Raw genomic sequence first — 17,591 nt, forward strand, 5'->3', positions numbered from 1 at the left:
TTGCATGCCTCCTTTCGTCCATCATTGGGTAATCCAATCATTAATGCCATGCTGGTTAACTGGAAAACTATATGCACAAAAAATACTCTAACAGATCTGAGAAGAGATCTAACAAGAAAAAAGGAGAGGGGGAGAAATGAAAATCCCTGAAATAAGGTTGTGCCTAATACAACCGTGGTCGTGGGGAAAATAAGTATTTCTTTAAGTTACCCTCACACACCCTAGTGGTGTCATGCTTCATCATCGGGTCACCCAGACCCCTAGAAGTCCGGGTGGGCTCGACCACAGTGTTGGGAGTGCTTTTAATATGTTTATGACAGAGGGAGTTAACTAGATAAAATACCGCAGGCAGATCCCCAGTATCCCTTTATTCTTGGGTCTGTCTGGGTGGTTAAAATAAATAAAATGGGTCTTATAGGAGTGTTATGGTCCTAGGACCCTAGTGCCGACATGTTTCAGTCCAAAAAGGGGCCAAGAAATGGTCCAGGACTTTCTTCAGGGCAAAAAAAGTAACTCCCCTATGTGAGTGAAATTACTCGTGATGGGGTGTCCCTATCCTGTCAGTATGGTGAGGGCAGAGTAGCTGCTCCACGTGATATGATTAAGAGTGGATGTATGTCAACTGCCAGGCTCCATCTGAAAAGGAAATATAGAGACAAACAACATATAAAAATATCAGCGGTAGAATTGCCGCCTAGTTCATTTCTCCTTTAGCGGTATAGTGATTACCGCAAGTGGACATGCGTGTGTCTACGTGCGCATGCTTTCGTTGGGAGGAGTGTCCTCCTATCGTGCCACTCAAAATCACTGTAACATATCGTTGTATGTGTGACAGGCATACTGTGCGAGTGGCGAGATGATTCGCATCCTAGCGATAACAGCGTGATGTCTGCATTTGAAAGTAGCGTGCACACAGTGTCTCCAGAAACTAGTGCACACAAAAAACGTATTCGTTCCTGGTGATTCCAAGATCTATCTACGAGTGTGTTTAAAATTCTTAGGTGAAATAAAATAAAAATTATATATAATAATATACAGGCATACAACACATTCATTCGTGCTAGGTTTACACATATCCATTACCCAAATCGGGGAGGTTGACTGAATCTCACAGGACCAGATAGCCAGAATGGGCGGTCCTGGGGGAACCGTGAAGAAAGAGTGTGTCACCGAGCAGACTAAGTGGATCTGCCAGTATGTCGATCCAAATGGGTAGGGCAAAAAAAGCGAGTGCTGTCACGTAGGGAAACTGAGACATCGCGCTTGTCAAATTACTTACTTATTTAAGATCGGTCGCCCTGCCTGCTACCTGTTTGGTTCTGGTCCCCGGCTTTCGCAAGTAAGTTGAGCCAGAGTCGCGCATAAATAACATGGAAAAGCGCGCCGGAACATCGGGCTGATTGGGACCATGCCCCTCGGTTACAGGAAGTGACGTGAGACGTCACGGCGTGTAGCGGGACTAGGGTGAAGGGAATTGTAGTTTATGTATAGGTAATGCGGGATATTCCTGACGGGCTGGTGATGGCTAAACCCGGGGAATATCAGAGTTCTACGAGTGCACATATAAGTGCTCGTGTGTAGTAACAGCGGTATTATGGATGTGAAAGGGATAATAAACAATATTTAACGAGCACCGCAGTTAAAAAGTGGATAGCCTGCTGTGCCAAGGTGTGACCTTGGCACAGCACTTATATGTGCACTCGTAGAACTCTGATATTACTTCAAGCCGGCCTGCTCCCTCACGCAGGATATTGACGATGTGACCATACGGTATGTGATCTAATCTAGGTTTTATGGTGTGGTCATTCATGGTGCTCTCCTAAACTGTGCCATTACTGGATTGATGTCTGGGCAATATTGTCTTCTGCAATCTGGTCTCTCATCCTTTCAGCAGAGCACATAGGTATTTTACACAACATGACCGACTTAATGGGAACAATGTGCCAGAGACGTATATGAGTTGCAGCATCTCTGACAGTGGCCAAGCTCTCTATATTGCACCATTATAGACGACAAACAGTTCCTTCTGAGAGAGAATGGCTAATAACACGTTACATGTTGTCTCATGGACTCCCACCTCTCCCAACCTCCTGCCCCCTTCCCTCCTTTGTGACTGTCTTCTGCAATGTATTGTGATATGCTGTACCAAACAATAGGGTGTGGAGTACTTTATGAACTTCTTGGTATGGTGTTATATTTCGGCATTCACCTTTATTTCAGCACTTTGGGTTGTTCTAATATATTTTGTCACCATATTGTTCTCTTTTTGTTACTGAAAATCAATAAATAATTTTAGCAAAAAACAGAAATAAAATGTTAGTACATTGTGGTTATTCAGTGATGCTGTACAAGAAACAGAAATTGCCTCGTCTGTGACTATTGTGAAACAAGCATTGGCATAGCCAATAGGTCTCGCTTTTGGGACCTTATAAGTATTTAGTTATGCAGCACAATATCCTTGGTGCAACAACATTAACAGTTGCGTGGCTAAACACTTATAAGGTCCCAAAGGCGAGACCTATTGGCTATGCCAATGCTTGTTTTAATCATGGGAGAATCCCCCCAAACTTCAGCTGAAAATAGGTGGTGCTCGTAGCAATTCAGCTTTAAGTCTCTGCAGGCAGTGAGCAGCGCCAGTGGTGGAACGGGGCAGTGGCGGAAGGCGGCAGCGCTAGTGGTCAAAGTTGAAATTGCTAAATAAATATTTTGGGACTCTGCACTTCTATTGTTTTTACATTGTAAGCACTGCAGCCAAAGAAGTGAATTTTTATAACATGGTCATGACACCCCTTACCTTCAGTGACTTCCGGGCTCTCTATAAAATAAGCTGGACATGTATGCATGCAAAAGTTCTTCAGGAGCAGTGTTTGGCCATTTGTGAAGGAGGGATTCTCAAATACATTATTCGATTGATTGTTAACATAAAAACATATCTGGCGAGATAAGGTAAAGATTTAAAAACCCAGCGCTAAGATCTGTCACGCAGTAACATACTACAATCTTAGTGAGCGCATGTTAATCTTCAGAGGTATCCATAAGTATCGCTGAGTTGTGTTAATATCACCTATTACAGTGCTTCGAAACGGCAAGCCCGTGATAGCCCTACCTACATTTGCATTACATAAGGCAGGTATTCTTTTTGAAAGTGAGACAAAGCCTTAGGATGCTGTACACTGCTTGTGCTCGCGGCGTTCACCTACCTGATGTAGGGGACCGGGGGTCGACGTGGTGGAGGAGGATGGCGGTGATGAAGGAGAAGATGAACGAAGCCGAGGACCAGACAACCAATGCCCAGGGCCAGAAGCACAGGCCCTGCTGGAACCACCACATGGCCCTGACTCTGCCCGCAGATGACAACACAAAACTATCCGCGGGCTATTTAAGCTCTTGTGAAACAGCACCTGTGGCACGTAGCGCGTCAAAATGAAATAAACACAAAAGCGAAGTACAGAAGCCTGGGGGCAGGAGTAGTCCCCAGAGGGGAGCACACAATGCGCACTCCAGCGGCCCAGGGGCTCGGAAGCACCGGCGCCGTTCAAGCGCTACCACAGCCTCACCGCTGCCGCCGTTAGTTTATACAAAATAGCCATGTGAGTGTCCAAAAATGCGGTGTCGTTCAGCTGCTTCTCTGCGATCATTGCGAGCACTTTCAGTTTCCATTCTCTGATGTAGGGGCAGGATGAAGCCAACAGGAAAGAGCCGTTTTTTAGGTCTCGCTGAGTCAGCGCGCATGCGCTGCTCAGAGAGACTTTAGTAGGTGAGTTTTGAAAGTGCTGCTGAAGGCTGGCGGTTCGCGTGTGCACGCTTGCGTGAACGCAAGCTTGTCGCCAATCAGCAGCACTTTGAAAACTCACCTACTAAAGTCTCTCCGAGCAGCGCATGCGCGCTGACTCAGCGAGACCTAAAAATGGTTTGAATGCAACCCTGAGTGACCACAATTAGACTTCTCTGTTGTTCAATGCATGGCGATCACTCAAAGTAGCAACATCACCTGCAAAAAGGCTGTAAAATAAAATGAAACAAGCAATGCCAGCGCCAGTAAGTCTGGGTTTAATGAGCTAACACAGGTAATATAACCATATTAATTGAAACACACATTTGTAAGCCGGTAAGAGTGGACAGAGGGCTACAGTGGCCAAGTTGTCATGGGGTTCAGTGCAGGCACTTGAGTGGAGGAAGAAGGATACGCCCAAACAGCACATCGAAGTGATTAACAGTGTCAAGCCAATGCCTGAAATAGGCTGTTCGAAGAAAGCCAGTGGTTAAAAGGGGCAGAACCAAAGCCCACTCTATGTATGTTGTTAGCAAATGCTCCGTTTGAACGCTGTGAAAACCTACAGCTAAAACCTCATAGCATGTTACATACAAATTGTGCAAATATGTATAAAATCATGTCATGAAATATCATAATTTAAGCTTATAGCCAGACCATATCTTGCATAGGTTTTCAATGTTATTGGTTTAAGTATGCTCTGTTTTTTCTGTGTATGTTTATGCAGATCAAAAGCACCGTAAGGCCAGAAATATTTGTTATCGCTGCTGATTTCATGACATTTATTTTGCAGGATTTTTCAGCTTACTTGGCTTTTTGTGGCATTGTTCTTCACAACGCACAATTGTATGAGACATCACTTCTGGAGAACAGACGCAACCAGGTAACACCAGGCATGCACTTAATTCCAGCAAGGAGTGAACGTGAAGCCCAAATCTCTATATGTTATTTTATATGGTTGAAATCCGTATTAGGCAGTTAATTAAAAACATCTTTATTCGGATAATCAAATATCCATAGAAGAAAAACCACATTAAGAACACAGAAAAACATATAAAGTATAAAATATGGATTAAAACATAATTCATCACACACAAAAGTGACATATAAAAGCACTACAGTTTCAACGGGGCAATCTTGACCAAGAAACAGTATAGAGAATAAGCACAATTTATTCTACACAAAAATAAAAACCAACCTATGGCGGCATGTGCAATAACTGCAATTTCAATAGGGCCATCTTAGTCAGACAGGATGGTGTGCCGGGCCTGAACTGGCGCTTGCTTAGTACACTTAAAATAAAACAAAAAGTGACCTTTTAGACAAGGTGGAGTGATTCAAAACTGGCAACAAAATACACGAACACTGTGCAAATGTTTCATACTTGCAAAGTTGCATGTTACTTTAAATGATTTTTTTTACAAAATAAACTTTAATTAAAAGCCTTGTATTTGTGGCACACAGCATAAATTAATTATATGGTAATGACGGCAAAGCGGAAAAAAGATATGTAACAGTGAAAAACAATTGATCTCCATAATTTAGTTTTTTTTTTTTAAACAATTTTGAAAGCATGTGCATAAGCCAAAGTTTTGCTTATGAAATGCGTGCAAACGAGAGTTAAACAAAGAAATAAGGATATGTAAGCTCTGAAAATTGGTAAAACGGATTTGGACATTCATATCTTACGTCAGGGTAATCAATGCAGAAAGAGTGCGAATGACATTGCTGGGTATAAATGCAATGACTGAAAAACACATGGTAGAAGTGGTGAACAAAGGTGCAATTAAAAACAAATCAGTCTATTAATCAGGTAACAAGCGGCAAGAGCATTTTTAAAGGGCAAAAAATCCCCCAAAAAATCAGTAAAGGTGTGATGGGGTCTGGAATTTGATCCTCAATATCGTGTTAGTCCACTTGAGTTAATCTCATGGCATTTCAACCCTGGCATATTACTCTACAGGTTATTATCAGGTTTGGGATTATTTATAAGCACCACGAAACATGAACACCTAAAGCTATTTAACTCTATCATCCAACCCGCGCCCACTTTTGAAGTAAGTAGGACTCTGACGGGCTGCCAGTAGACCATGTCTGTCTCTTAATGGAGATATGGCCCACAAGGAAAGTTATCTTTAAATATATTTTATTGATTTGATGAGTTCATGTGTTTTACGTGGCTTAATGAGATGAAGAAACTCAAAGTTTCAGAATGCTGTGCTGGATATTAAAGACAGCTACAAGTCTACAAGGATGTGTCAGTCAAGACTTCCACTGAAGGCTCTCTTTCGAGCAGCCAGTGAGGCCCAAGTAGTTTCTGTATTCTCAAAGGGGTCTACAGAAGCATGTACATAAGTACTTGCTAATGTGATTGTAAGCGTTTGAGTCAGTTCAATGGCTGTTTGCCTGGCAGTTCCAACTACGTTTCAGTAACGAGACCTAGGTGCAAGATAAGTCCTTCAAGGAACCTTTTTTTCTGACATTCCCTTGAACCCTTGTGGGTTAAGTTAGTGAATTTTGTTTCTAATGAATAGAGGGGTGGAGAACCACAACAGCTAAGCTCTACTGTTATGGGCTTTCAGGCACGTGTTCTTGAGCCGCAGATAGCCATACCACTCCAAATACGGAGAGGAGTATCCCTTTGGTGCTGCAGATGACATAAGAAAACGAGGAGACCAACTTTTTGAGCGCTCTTACTCTTGAAGGGGACTTTTTACAGAAGAGTCCCCTACTTAAGCTGTCTGGTGGCCTAGGTCCTAAAGAATTTTCAGTCATGTGCCAAATATTTGTCATTTTAAATTAAAATAACAGCTGAGTTTGTGGGGTTTCTGAAATATAAAAAAAAAAGGAAGTTATACTGAATTCATCCAATTAACCCCTTCTTGAGAGTTGGCAGAGAGGGACATTTGGCATAATCCTCTCTTCTTTTCTCTCCATTCCAGCTTACCTGCAGTAAAATAATTACTATCTGAAAAACATACTTTGAAGTTGTTTCTCTCACTTTGGTCCTTCCAACACGCCGAACAAAGGGCTGAGTGCCTATATGGATTTACTAAAGACCGTATCAATTTTCTCTGTTTAAAATAACTTTCATCAGGATTCTAAGAATCAAGTCTGGAATCTACTTGGAAATATAAGGGAAAGGGACGCCTACATTGGTTCCACATAAAACTCTTCTCAATACCTGAAATGGAAACAAATACAAAACAGCATATTGTTTTGAGAATTTATTTTTAAGAAATTTAACTGAATTTAAAATACTTATGCATTTCATAGGAATGCTAATTTTACCACTGTTGCCCAGCTGCCACCATTTCAAAAGGCAAGTTCAAAGTGAAATGTGGCCGCTTGGCTCATAGATAAGATACAATGTTTTATTCCTAAGCTGATAGTAAAACGGGACAAACACTTTCTATGTTTCTTGAATGATTAAGTCTGTAATTATAGCCTCTTCATTTTTAAGGTGTGAGGGACACAAAGTCATTAAAAACACACAGGGTTATGACTAGTGTGTCCAATGCCACAACCTCTAATTAAGATCAAATGAATATGCGGAAGTGTAAACGATCTAGTGTTTCAGCCAATGGATCTCTTCAATGCAAGTCTGTGCAAGGAATAGGCAGGTACGGTGATAGTCTTGATGACTTTGGATAGCCAAGGAGGTATCTCTTGGAGGTTTGCAAGATCTCCATTTCTTGATGTAATAGTATGGACTTGCTCTGCTAGTCAGTGTTGAGCATAAGCCAAATTCAGTATACAAAGGTAAAATTAATCCAGGCCTTACTTTCCACAATATACTTTTATGACATCATCTGCACAAGATTGGTCTATGAAAACTCCTAACACACTAGGGTGAGCACGCTTACCCCAACGACTGGGGGTTCAGTTAAAAAACAGCAAGGGTGAATTGCAGCCACATTGCCAGAATTGACCTTTAAAATAAAATGTGATTGAGTTATTTTGTTAAATATGCGCAGCCTGAATGTGATGTTTTAGGAAACCATCTTAACAACACCTCATGACAGTGTATCTCGTCAGTCTCCGATTAGATGATTGAAAGTCTGGCTTGTTTTGTTAGTAATTTTATTAAATGTTCTTGTTGGCCATATGTTTTTTTCCTGCTTGTGTTCCCCTTAGGTGTTTTTGCCCCTATGTGTAATTGAGTGGGCAGACTCCTGTCTTCACTGAGTAGCTATGCCCTAAGTCCTTTTGAGGGGTTGTAAGAGGTGACCAAGGGGACAGTAATTACCAGTGGCTAAGATCAGTTTGTGTATTCCACCCATCACCTTTTTGTTTTCCTCAGTGTGACACCATTAATACAATGAATATGTCAGGACGTCTGTTTGGTGCTCGTTGCTACATCTCACTCACAAGGCCTGGGGTTACCTGTGTTCCCTTCTGCAGTGAACTGGCCGTGCAGTTCATGCGGAATTATTTTTATTGGTGAAGGAACAAATCTGATTTGCATTTCTCAATCTCTCTCTACAGTGGGCCAAAAAAATGGCCTTCAGTGTGTCCCTAAGTATTTACCAATGCCTCAGATTAATTCATGCATGGCAACCATCACGTTTTTCTTTTCCTCAGTAGGAGACGCGGGCAGTTCCTGCCAGTGAGTGCATAAACTACTGAATAATTAAATGATCAAGTCCTGCTAACTGCTTCTAAAGATTTAAATGAACATGCAAATACACACGTTGTTGGTAAATTAAGCGATTAATGGTCTCCTTTTTTTCAAATAACCTTATTTAAAGATATATAGCAGCCCAAGCAACATGGGGGAATTTGCAATACTATTACTATTGAACCCGTGCAGATCTCAAACCAAGGCTCCGCACTCATTCAGAGCAATCACACATCAGATCTTCTCAGCCACTCACACAATCAATGTTGATTCAGGGAGCAACTGAGTGGCAATCACATTTCTATTCAGTCCTCATGGTTTGCCAGTTAATCCATGGATTTAAACATCTTCCATCTCATTGCTAAATTTCCCCTCAGGTTGTGCATAAGGTTTTACCACTGGTGCTAGAGTGCTCCACACAGAATCCATTTTACTGAACCATATCCTTCAGCGGTTTGTCAAAAAACTTTGTGTACATGGAATAATTATAAAATGACATCACTGTTGAATTGCAGAAGAATTGCCTGACGTCCAGGAGGTGAAAACATACACATAATCACATTCATTCACTGCTGATCAATATATTCCAGAATGATAAGGTTACATTATAATAAACGTATGATCAATTATTTGATTTGAACTTTTGAAGGACAGCAAATGTTGTCTTATGGCTGTTACACCGCACTAATGTAAATTCCAAGATGTGTGAGAGCGCAAGAAAAGTTTGTGTGTAGTAAGCATCATATTAGGTGTAAGGCTTCAACCTTTATTTGGTATTTCTTGGTTCCTACTCCCTTCAGTGCAAGTCTCCAGTCGAATGCCAGCATTACCAAATTCGGACTTCGAGAATTCTAAGGGATGGACATGGTTAGTTTTTGGAATCAGGCTAGTGTTCATAATTTTCCGAAGTCTTTTGCCCCAGAAGCCCACTCACCTGCCTTCTTTGTCGCATGAAGGCAAGTTGGTAGATCAGATGTAAATTAGATGAAAATAGGTTCCAGATAGGAGTGTCTTGGAGAGTCCAGAAAGAGGACTGGTTGAAGTGAATACTTTTAATTTGCCCATTGTTTAAGGAGGGAGACAGCTGATTGCTTTTGAGGCTGGTTTCATATGTTCACACTTCCAAGTGGTTGGCACAATGATGTTGCCTTGCTCTTTAGCCTTTGGGGGCTGTCGCTGAATGTTTTTGATAGGCATGTTTAGATCTCTTTACAGTAGCCCAGACACGCTTTCACAATAGCGTTCCTGAAGTCCACTGAATGATCGGTTTGAAAGAGAAAGAGTATTTCCAGAGTTTGGACGACTGTCAATTGTCATGCTTGGCTACAAAAGCTCTTTGTAAGATGTAGTCCACTGGTATCTTACTTTCTGATGTGACTATTGCACAGTCAGAAGAAAGCGTGAGATTCTCAAACACTCTCCGACCATGGTTTTCGTTTTTGGTCCATTCAGGAAAAGGCTTCTTTTTTTTTATTCAGTTGTCTGTGCTCTCTAGGCGTTCGGGGTTGTTTGCCCGGCTCCCTGATTCATTTTTCTGTTGAATGTGAATTTGTGTGTCAGAGGCATACATTTGGAAGTGTACCAGATATATTTCTAGTTTATGTGCGGCAGGGATAAGGAGGGGCACAGATGCTATAATTCTTGGCACATTCTGTGTTGTTACAACGACGATTGTACGCTTTAAAACAATATTTTACTAGGTGCACAAAGAGATGAATCAGATAATGTTAGTGCCAGAAATGCTATTTTAATGACTAATTGATGTTTTTAATGGTATGAGGTGTTTTGCATAAAAGAACACAGCTGAACAAAATAATCTCATCAAATTCAACACACCATAATAGCAACAAAATAACAACACAACTACAGTACATCACAATAACAACATAACAGCACACATGAAATAACAGCACAACAGAATAATGCAACACCACACACAACAGTGCAAAAACAACACAACACATCAAACCAACAAAACAAAATGCAGCACACCCACAACACAAAGCAACACATGAAACAATGCAACAATAGACCTTGAGGCAACACAAAAATGCAGCACAAAATAACTCAAGAATGCAAATGAAAGCAACACAGTAAGAATGCAATAACAACAACAAAAAGAAATCAGTATTGAAAAAATAGAGAACAAAACAACTACAATAGCATGATAAGACATAGCAGTACAAAAAAATAGTGCAACCAAAACAGCAATATTCCAGTGTAACAACACAACAAAAGTTACCACCGAACTATTAACCACCACAGTTCAACATAATACAGTAACACAGTCGCACTACATGTCACAATAGCAACACACCATAGGAAAAGCATAATTACAATAACAGCAGATATCGACGCACCATAACAAGACACCTCAATATATAAATACAACACAACCTAAAACAATACAATAAAAACATAACACAACTGCTTTATTGTGGTGCTGTGTTGATGTTTGGTTGACATTTTGTGTTGGTGTTTTATTATGTTTATTTGGTATATGTTCTTTCTATACTATGTTGTTATTTTGTTGTGTTTTTATGTTATTGCGTTTTTACACAATTGTTGTGTGGTATAGTGTGTTATGGTTTTTATGTGTTAATTTATTGTGAGTGATGCTGATGTACTGGGATAAATCGGATAAGCGAGATGGCATCTTCTTTTAAAGATATAGTAATATTGGTATAAAAAGTCCTAGATTAGATGTTTGAAAAGAAAGGTTGTCTGTCTTTTCCGAAAGATCAGTATGGTTTCAGCTGTTCTTATTTCATCTGGTAATGAATCCCACAATGGTGTTTGTTATGCCAGAGAATAGTCATGATGCTCCTTTTTGAGCATGTATTAAATCTCTTGGTTTCCAAGATAATATTTTGTTAGCTCCTTAGAATTTTGGTGCCTCCAAGTCTTTTGATGCCAGAGAGTAGGTATGTAGGATTGGTGATGGAGTGCAGGAGAAGTGCAGGAGAGTGAGCGTGGCGAGGAGTGGCTGCCGCTGTAAATAAGCGAGCGAGTGAGAGCAGCAAAGAGGGCAGGATGAGTGGGCTGGGGTGGAAGCGGGGGATGACTGACCAAAGGCAAAGGCTGACCCGGGGAGCAGGCGAACAAACGGTGGACTAAACCAAATGTGTGGTCATGAGGAGGTGAGCAGCGTGCAGTAGGCACTGTCGGTCAGCATCCCTGGAGGGCAGAAATGTCCTGCCTAGTAGCTGGCGTGGCTTGCGCTCAGGGTGGTCCAGCATCTTCTTGTGTGTGCTTTGCTTGCCCTAAGTTGGCAGGATATCTCTAGACTTTGGTTCCTTGCTCACTTTGCCACTGGATTCAAGCTAGCTTGGCTGATGAGGGTTATTACCCCAAAACCGTTCCCAGGTTCTTTGTTTCCTGTCCAGGGAGGACGTGGCCTGGCAGTTCGAGCTGGACTGTTCCCATGAGGCACAGGGTCAAACTGATTTGCGTATGGCTGGGTCCAAACTTGGGTGGCGAAGTGAGCTAAAGAACGAAGATGGATTAAACCCAGATCTGTGACTGTGATGGAGTGTGTCAAACGTTTCAGCACTCCGTCCATCATCTCCTTGTGTTTGCGTTGTTTGCCATAAGTTGGAAGGGTGAGCCTTGCTCACTTTACCACTGGATTCAAGCTAGCGTGGCTGATGAGGGTTGTTACCCCGAAACTGATCCCAGGATGCTTGTTTCTTGTCCAGGGAGGACCTGGCCTGGATGTTCGGCTGTACTGTTTCCATGAGGCACAGGGTCAAGACTGATTTGCATATTGCTGGCTCCTAACTGGAGTGGCGAAGTGAGCTAAAGAACAACTATAGATTAAACCCAGATCAGTGACTGTGATGGAGTGCCTGACACGTTTCAGCACTCCGTCTATCATCTCCTTGTATTTGCTTTGTTTGCCCTAAGTTGTCAGCATATGCCCAGATGTGGGTCCCTTGCTCACTTTGCCACTGAATTCAAGCTAGCCTGGCTGAGGGGTGGTACCCCGAAACCGGTCCCAGGATTCTTGTTTCCAGTCCAAGGAGGACCTGGCCTGGCAGTTCAGGCTGGACTGTTTTCCATGAGGCACATGGTCAAGACTGATTTGCGTATGGCTGGGTCCAAACTGGGGTAGCGAAGTGAGCTTAACAACGATGATGGATTAAACCCAGATCTCTGACTGGGGTGAGTGTCTGAAATGTTTTAGCACTCCTTCCATCCTCTCCTTGTTTTTGCTTTGCGCTCAGGGGACCCACCTGCCTGTCTGCTCACCAGACCACCAGCTTGATATAGGGCAGGCTCCAGCTTTAGTGGTTGACGCCAAGCGGCCTGTTGGTCCCTTGCCACACTCCTTGTCACCATAGCCCACTCGCCTCGCTTCTCAGGCATCTTCACCACTCTCTCGCATCTCACTGCTTGCACTAAGCTCAACCCAGCCAGCCTTCTGCCCCCGATGGCATCCATGCTACCCTCCCACTTTGCTTGTTCAAGGGTCCTGCTCTTATTCTGCTCCTGGGACTATATTCCAACCTGCCTGCATTTGTTCCTATGTTCCCACTAGATTTACTAGGGACTTGGCCAGTCACAAGCCATTTAAATAGTTTGCAAAGTTTACATTAATAACCCCCAATAGGAACAGAAGTTGTGAATGCTGGGCAGACAACATCATTGTTGAACCATAAGCTGTTAGAGTGGCTTATAGTCCATCAAAACACCACTCTTTTCAGGGATTCATGGCATGCTTTTCCAGATGCTCAGTTGAATTGGGATAACAGCGTAAGGCGTTGGGGGAAGGCGGCAGCACAAGCATCCAGTTGGGGAAAGCTAGAGTGTAACAAGTTGATCCTCCATTGCCATGAGTTAATTCTCCGCTATTCAGATGTGTATCGAAAGAACACTGCCGCAGTTGTGCCTGATTTTACAGACAAGATCCAGACCGATCAGGCTGATAAAGTGACACCATCTCTAACCTCATGGCTCCTTGTGTACGGATTATTGGAAACTATCACACAGACTCTCTATGATAACGTGCAAGAGAGCTACTGCAACCCAAAAACGTAGCACAAGCAAGCAGCAAAAAAATGCAAACTTGGAGCTCAAATAAAATGGCCCCCATAAATAGAACTGTGTGTAGCATCACCAACTGGTAGGGGGAACTCAAAAGGGCCAAAGCAAGGCCACACAGCAGGGAAGGGCTCTTTATTTTCAATCAAACAGTATTTTACTCAACGGAGGAGGCATGGCAATAAAGATCATACATCGTGTAACCACTTCCAGCCAGAAAACACTGATCACAGTTTGGCCTATTACTCCTGCCGCAACAAGATCGGCTCATACATAGCCCCCCCACCACATCTGGCATGGTCAATCCTTTTATGGTCATCACGGTAGCTATCACTGGCTTAGTGAGTCGCTCAGCATCAGATTAGGCTGCAAAATAGATATTATAGAGCTATCCTCAACCATAAATCTGCAGGCCCTTCAAATAATTGGCTACATCTCAGCTCCCTTGAGGATCATCAATTAAACACCAGCGGCACAGCAGTGTCCCACCATAGAAACTGTTGCATAAATTAATCTTTTCCCTGAGAGCATAGGTGATAAGAAGACTGGGCCAGATGAGCCCTCTGCTTATTCAAGCCAATCTTATTTATCTCCTTAGGGCTCTCGGTCACACCAAAGGAGGTTAGCTAGTACCCCTCTCATCGACATAGAGACAGATGGCGACACGTATGACAAGCCGTTGGAAGCATCGGATGACCCTAAATCTCGTACCAGATCCATCGAGGCAAGGGGACTTGTCCCACCCAGGAGCACCTCAATGGAGACCACAGTGATGTCCATTAATAGAATCTTACTTGCTGTTATAAATGCCTTTACTTGACAGTCACACAACTGGAACTTCAAATTGATGTGATGAAAGTACTTGCTAGTTCCATTTCCATCATGGAATCTAAAATAGACAATCTGGACTGTAAGATTAGGTTGTTCCAGCCCACTGGTGGGAACAAGGAATGTGCTTGCTGCCCCATAGTGGATAAACTTTGTACTCTATAATGTAAAGACAGAAGCCCCCTGTTAATGAGGTCAAGTTCCTTAAGGCAGGGCTAAATGACTCTATGTAGATACGTAAGGCACCAATTATGAAACACACACATTACGATTTATATAATAAATTGAAAGACATATTGAAGGAAAGAGCCAACAAATACTATTTTTCTTGAAAAAGTACAAAATATATTTTATTGATAATCATTTGAGCAATAAAATGACCCATTCATACTATTCCATTCATATCTGCAGTCATACGTCTCACACAATCTGGACTCAATTAAAACCAGCAAATTGATAGCAAAAATAATCATAACAATTGATATCCGGTTGTCATGTCCATAGAAGAACAATGTGGCACAATTAAAATTGACTGTTGTAAACTTTGTTCTCGGTCAGACATTTTGTCATGCCTTGTGGAGAATTTGAGGAACACTAAACCACCAAGAGAGGAGGTTATCTTCATGGACAAAGTGGTTGGCCTACCTGAAATAACTGAGGGTATCAACGCTGAAGTTGCCATACATCCAGCACACCTTGAGCTAACAAAAGATAAAGGAGTCTCAGTGGTGGTGATTCAAGAACCCTCAATCCTGCTTTTAGATACTCCAAATTCAAATAGCAAACCTTTACGGCTAATTGGAGGTCAATTGACCAGCTTAGCACATCATCAGGTGAGCCAAATTCCCCTTAAAACGTATACAAGAAGGGAAAAGAAAAGAATTAAGAAAAAAAGGAAAAACCCTCATGGACTATCCAGCAGAGGGTCTATCCTAAGCATAGCTAGTAAGGCTGTCAGCAATGATACAGCACAACCAAAATGTTTCCCTATATCTCGCGAGCCACAGCCCATAACATCCAATACCACGATGAATGCCAATCGAAAGGATATCTCTGAGTTTGATTTATCAGCCTTCCAATATTCCTTGCATGTGGCCATGGATGCAGGGACACTCATTCAAAAAAGGTTGGAAAATGGTGGCAAAGAGCAACCTTCACCAGCCTGCCTTGGCAAACTGGCTTCAGCAGCACAGGACTGGAAAATGCCAACAAGCTCCCTGAAACCTGTGGGATTTGAATCTCATCTCTCGAATCCCATTAGAGAAAGGCAACAACTTATAGGCATTTTGATTCCGCCTCGCTTATCTTCAGATCATTCTTCTATCCTTCCTGCAAATAATTGCATGCCACTGAAAACACAGCAACCCGATGAGGCTGCCAGGAACTCATGATTGTTTTACTTCACAAAAGCTGATCTTCACCCCTCTCTACATCTCAAGAGGCAGAAATGACACTCTGAATAGAGAAAATATTAACTGCTAATCAATGCATCACATCCCGAATTTTGGGCAGCTTCAGAGTGATGATATATTAAGAGTCCAATTTGATAAACTAGCTTTCACCCCAAATACAGAGTCTGTGATTGTTACTTGGGAATCGCCAACCACAGGAACTTAAGAATTGAATGAGAGATCTGCCTTTTCTGAATGGGGCATTGAAATACGAAAACTAGAGCCTGAAACTTTTTCCCACAATCTTGAACAATAACAAGCCACCTGGCAGCCACGGGTGTACCACCAGCATTCTCAAGGGAGCCGATGGTGCACTACTTTGAACTCTTGCAATTACAATTTGCAAATTTCAGTATGTAATGCTAAAAGCGGTCAAGATAATCGTAGAGTACTATTACACCCACAGCTAACACCAGAGAGGGGCTGGGGCTGGATTAGATCCATGTTATTGGCCAATCATGGTAACTGTGCCTTCAACTGCATAAAGTTAAATGCGACATCTTCCCACCACCACTTCTGTTTTACAATTATTTCATAGAATGTTGCCAGTCTAAGGAAGATACTTAGCTATCCTGCTATCCAGATACTTCCAACTTTTTCGACAGAGCTGATATACTTGTCTACAAGAAACTTGTGGAACACATTATGTGGCACTCATGACTAGCAATTTTTGCTGCCCTTTGAAGAGCCTTGCCACCTACATAGCTATGAGTGCAAAGCTGGAGGTACGCGACATAGATTCAGAATGTCCGTCATTGCGAGCAGCCACAATCAACAGCTGCATGGTGGACAAGTGGGCAGAACCAATCTTGCTTATCAATGTATATCTAAACACATAAAGTCGAAGGGACAAGGTTAATCTGACGGCTCTTTGTGATGCACTTGGTGACTTAATCTGCAAATTTCCCTCGCATGAAACATTGATAATTGTAGACTTTATTATACACAAACTGGATAACCATACTGACGCAAATTTAAGAGTCCACCTTACTCAACAGGGGACGCAACTTGCTTGCTACTATCCCACAATTTGGTATCCCCGCAGACAGCCATTGCTGCCACGGGCAATCTTCCACCCACATTTAAGGACATCACCACCTAAATTATACCTTTGCAAGCCCCCTTTTAACGGAAGTATGCCTGGCTTATTCCTTACAGGTTCGCTCAGAAAGCTGCCGTGATCCAGCTATTATGCGGTTTGGCTTAAAGCACCACTCTGCTGCTCAAATAAAAACTTTGGGCCTTTCAACAGGTGAGTAAAAGAACACAGGATTAAGGAGACTCGAAGGGAACAAGGTTTGCCTGGTTCACTTCAACAAGTGGAAAGCATCCATACACTAACTGTTGATCCAACTGGGCCACTTGCTTCAAGACTGGAAACTAATAACAGAATCATTATTAAGCAAAATAGCGCTAAATACAACAGCAGGAAGATATAGCCGACAGAAAACAAGTTTGATTGCCCAGCTCCAACTAAGTAAAATGAGAAAAGTTCATCATACTCACTTGTGACATCCTAAAGCCAGATATGCAGAATCAGAATGGGTCTATGTGCACTTACGTTCAACTTGAAAAAAACAAAACTAACTTTGACATTACATTAATGATTTATGTGGCAGACCCACCATTAGAGAGAATGGCACCCTACTAGGAAAATGTACTGAGCATGTTACTTCACTTTGTACCGAAGCAGACACACACACAACAAAGATAGTGACTATAGGCACCACATATGTGAATTAGAACACGATGTACATCTTAGCAAGGTTTTCAACAAGACAGCTGTGTGCAAAGTCATCAAATCCATCAGAAAAAGTGGGGCACCGGGTCCCAGTGGCCTACCAGGTTCACTGTTTGAATCAGATTTAGACTTCTG

At 42.2% G+C, this 17,591-nt stretch overlaps 1 protein-coding gene across 5 annotated transcripts in view; it reads left to right on the top strand.

Annotated features, from left to right (window-relative positions):
• Positions 1–17,591, top strand: part of PDE5A (phosphodiesterase 5A) — a 708,225-nt gene that overhangs the window by 393,829 nt on the left and 296,805 nt on the right. For all 5 annotated transcript variants that reach the window (XM_085634223.1, XM_085634230.1, XM_085634240.1 and 2 more), the window contains exon 5: positions 4,566–4,655. In XM_085634223.1, coding sequence (XP_085490349.1) covers positions 4,566–4,655 — 90 coding nt within the window. The remainder of the gene's footprint in view (positions 1–4,565; positions 4,656–17,591) is intronic.

Source organism: Triturus cristatus, chromosome 2_1 (genome assembly GCF_964204655.1).
Source record: "Triturus cristatus chromosome 2_1, aTriCri1.1, whole genome shotgun sequence".
Lineage (NCBI taxonomy): Eukaryota > Metazoa > Chordata > Amphibia > Caudata > Salamandridae > Triturus > Triturus cristatus.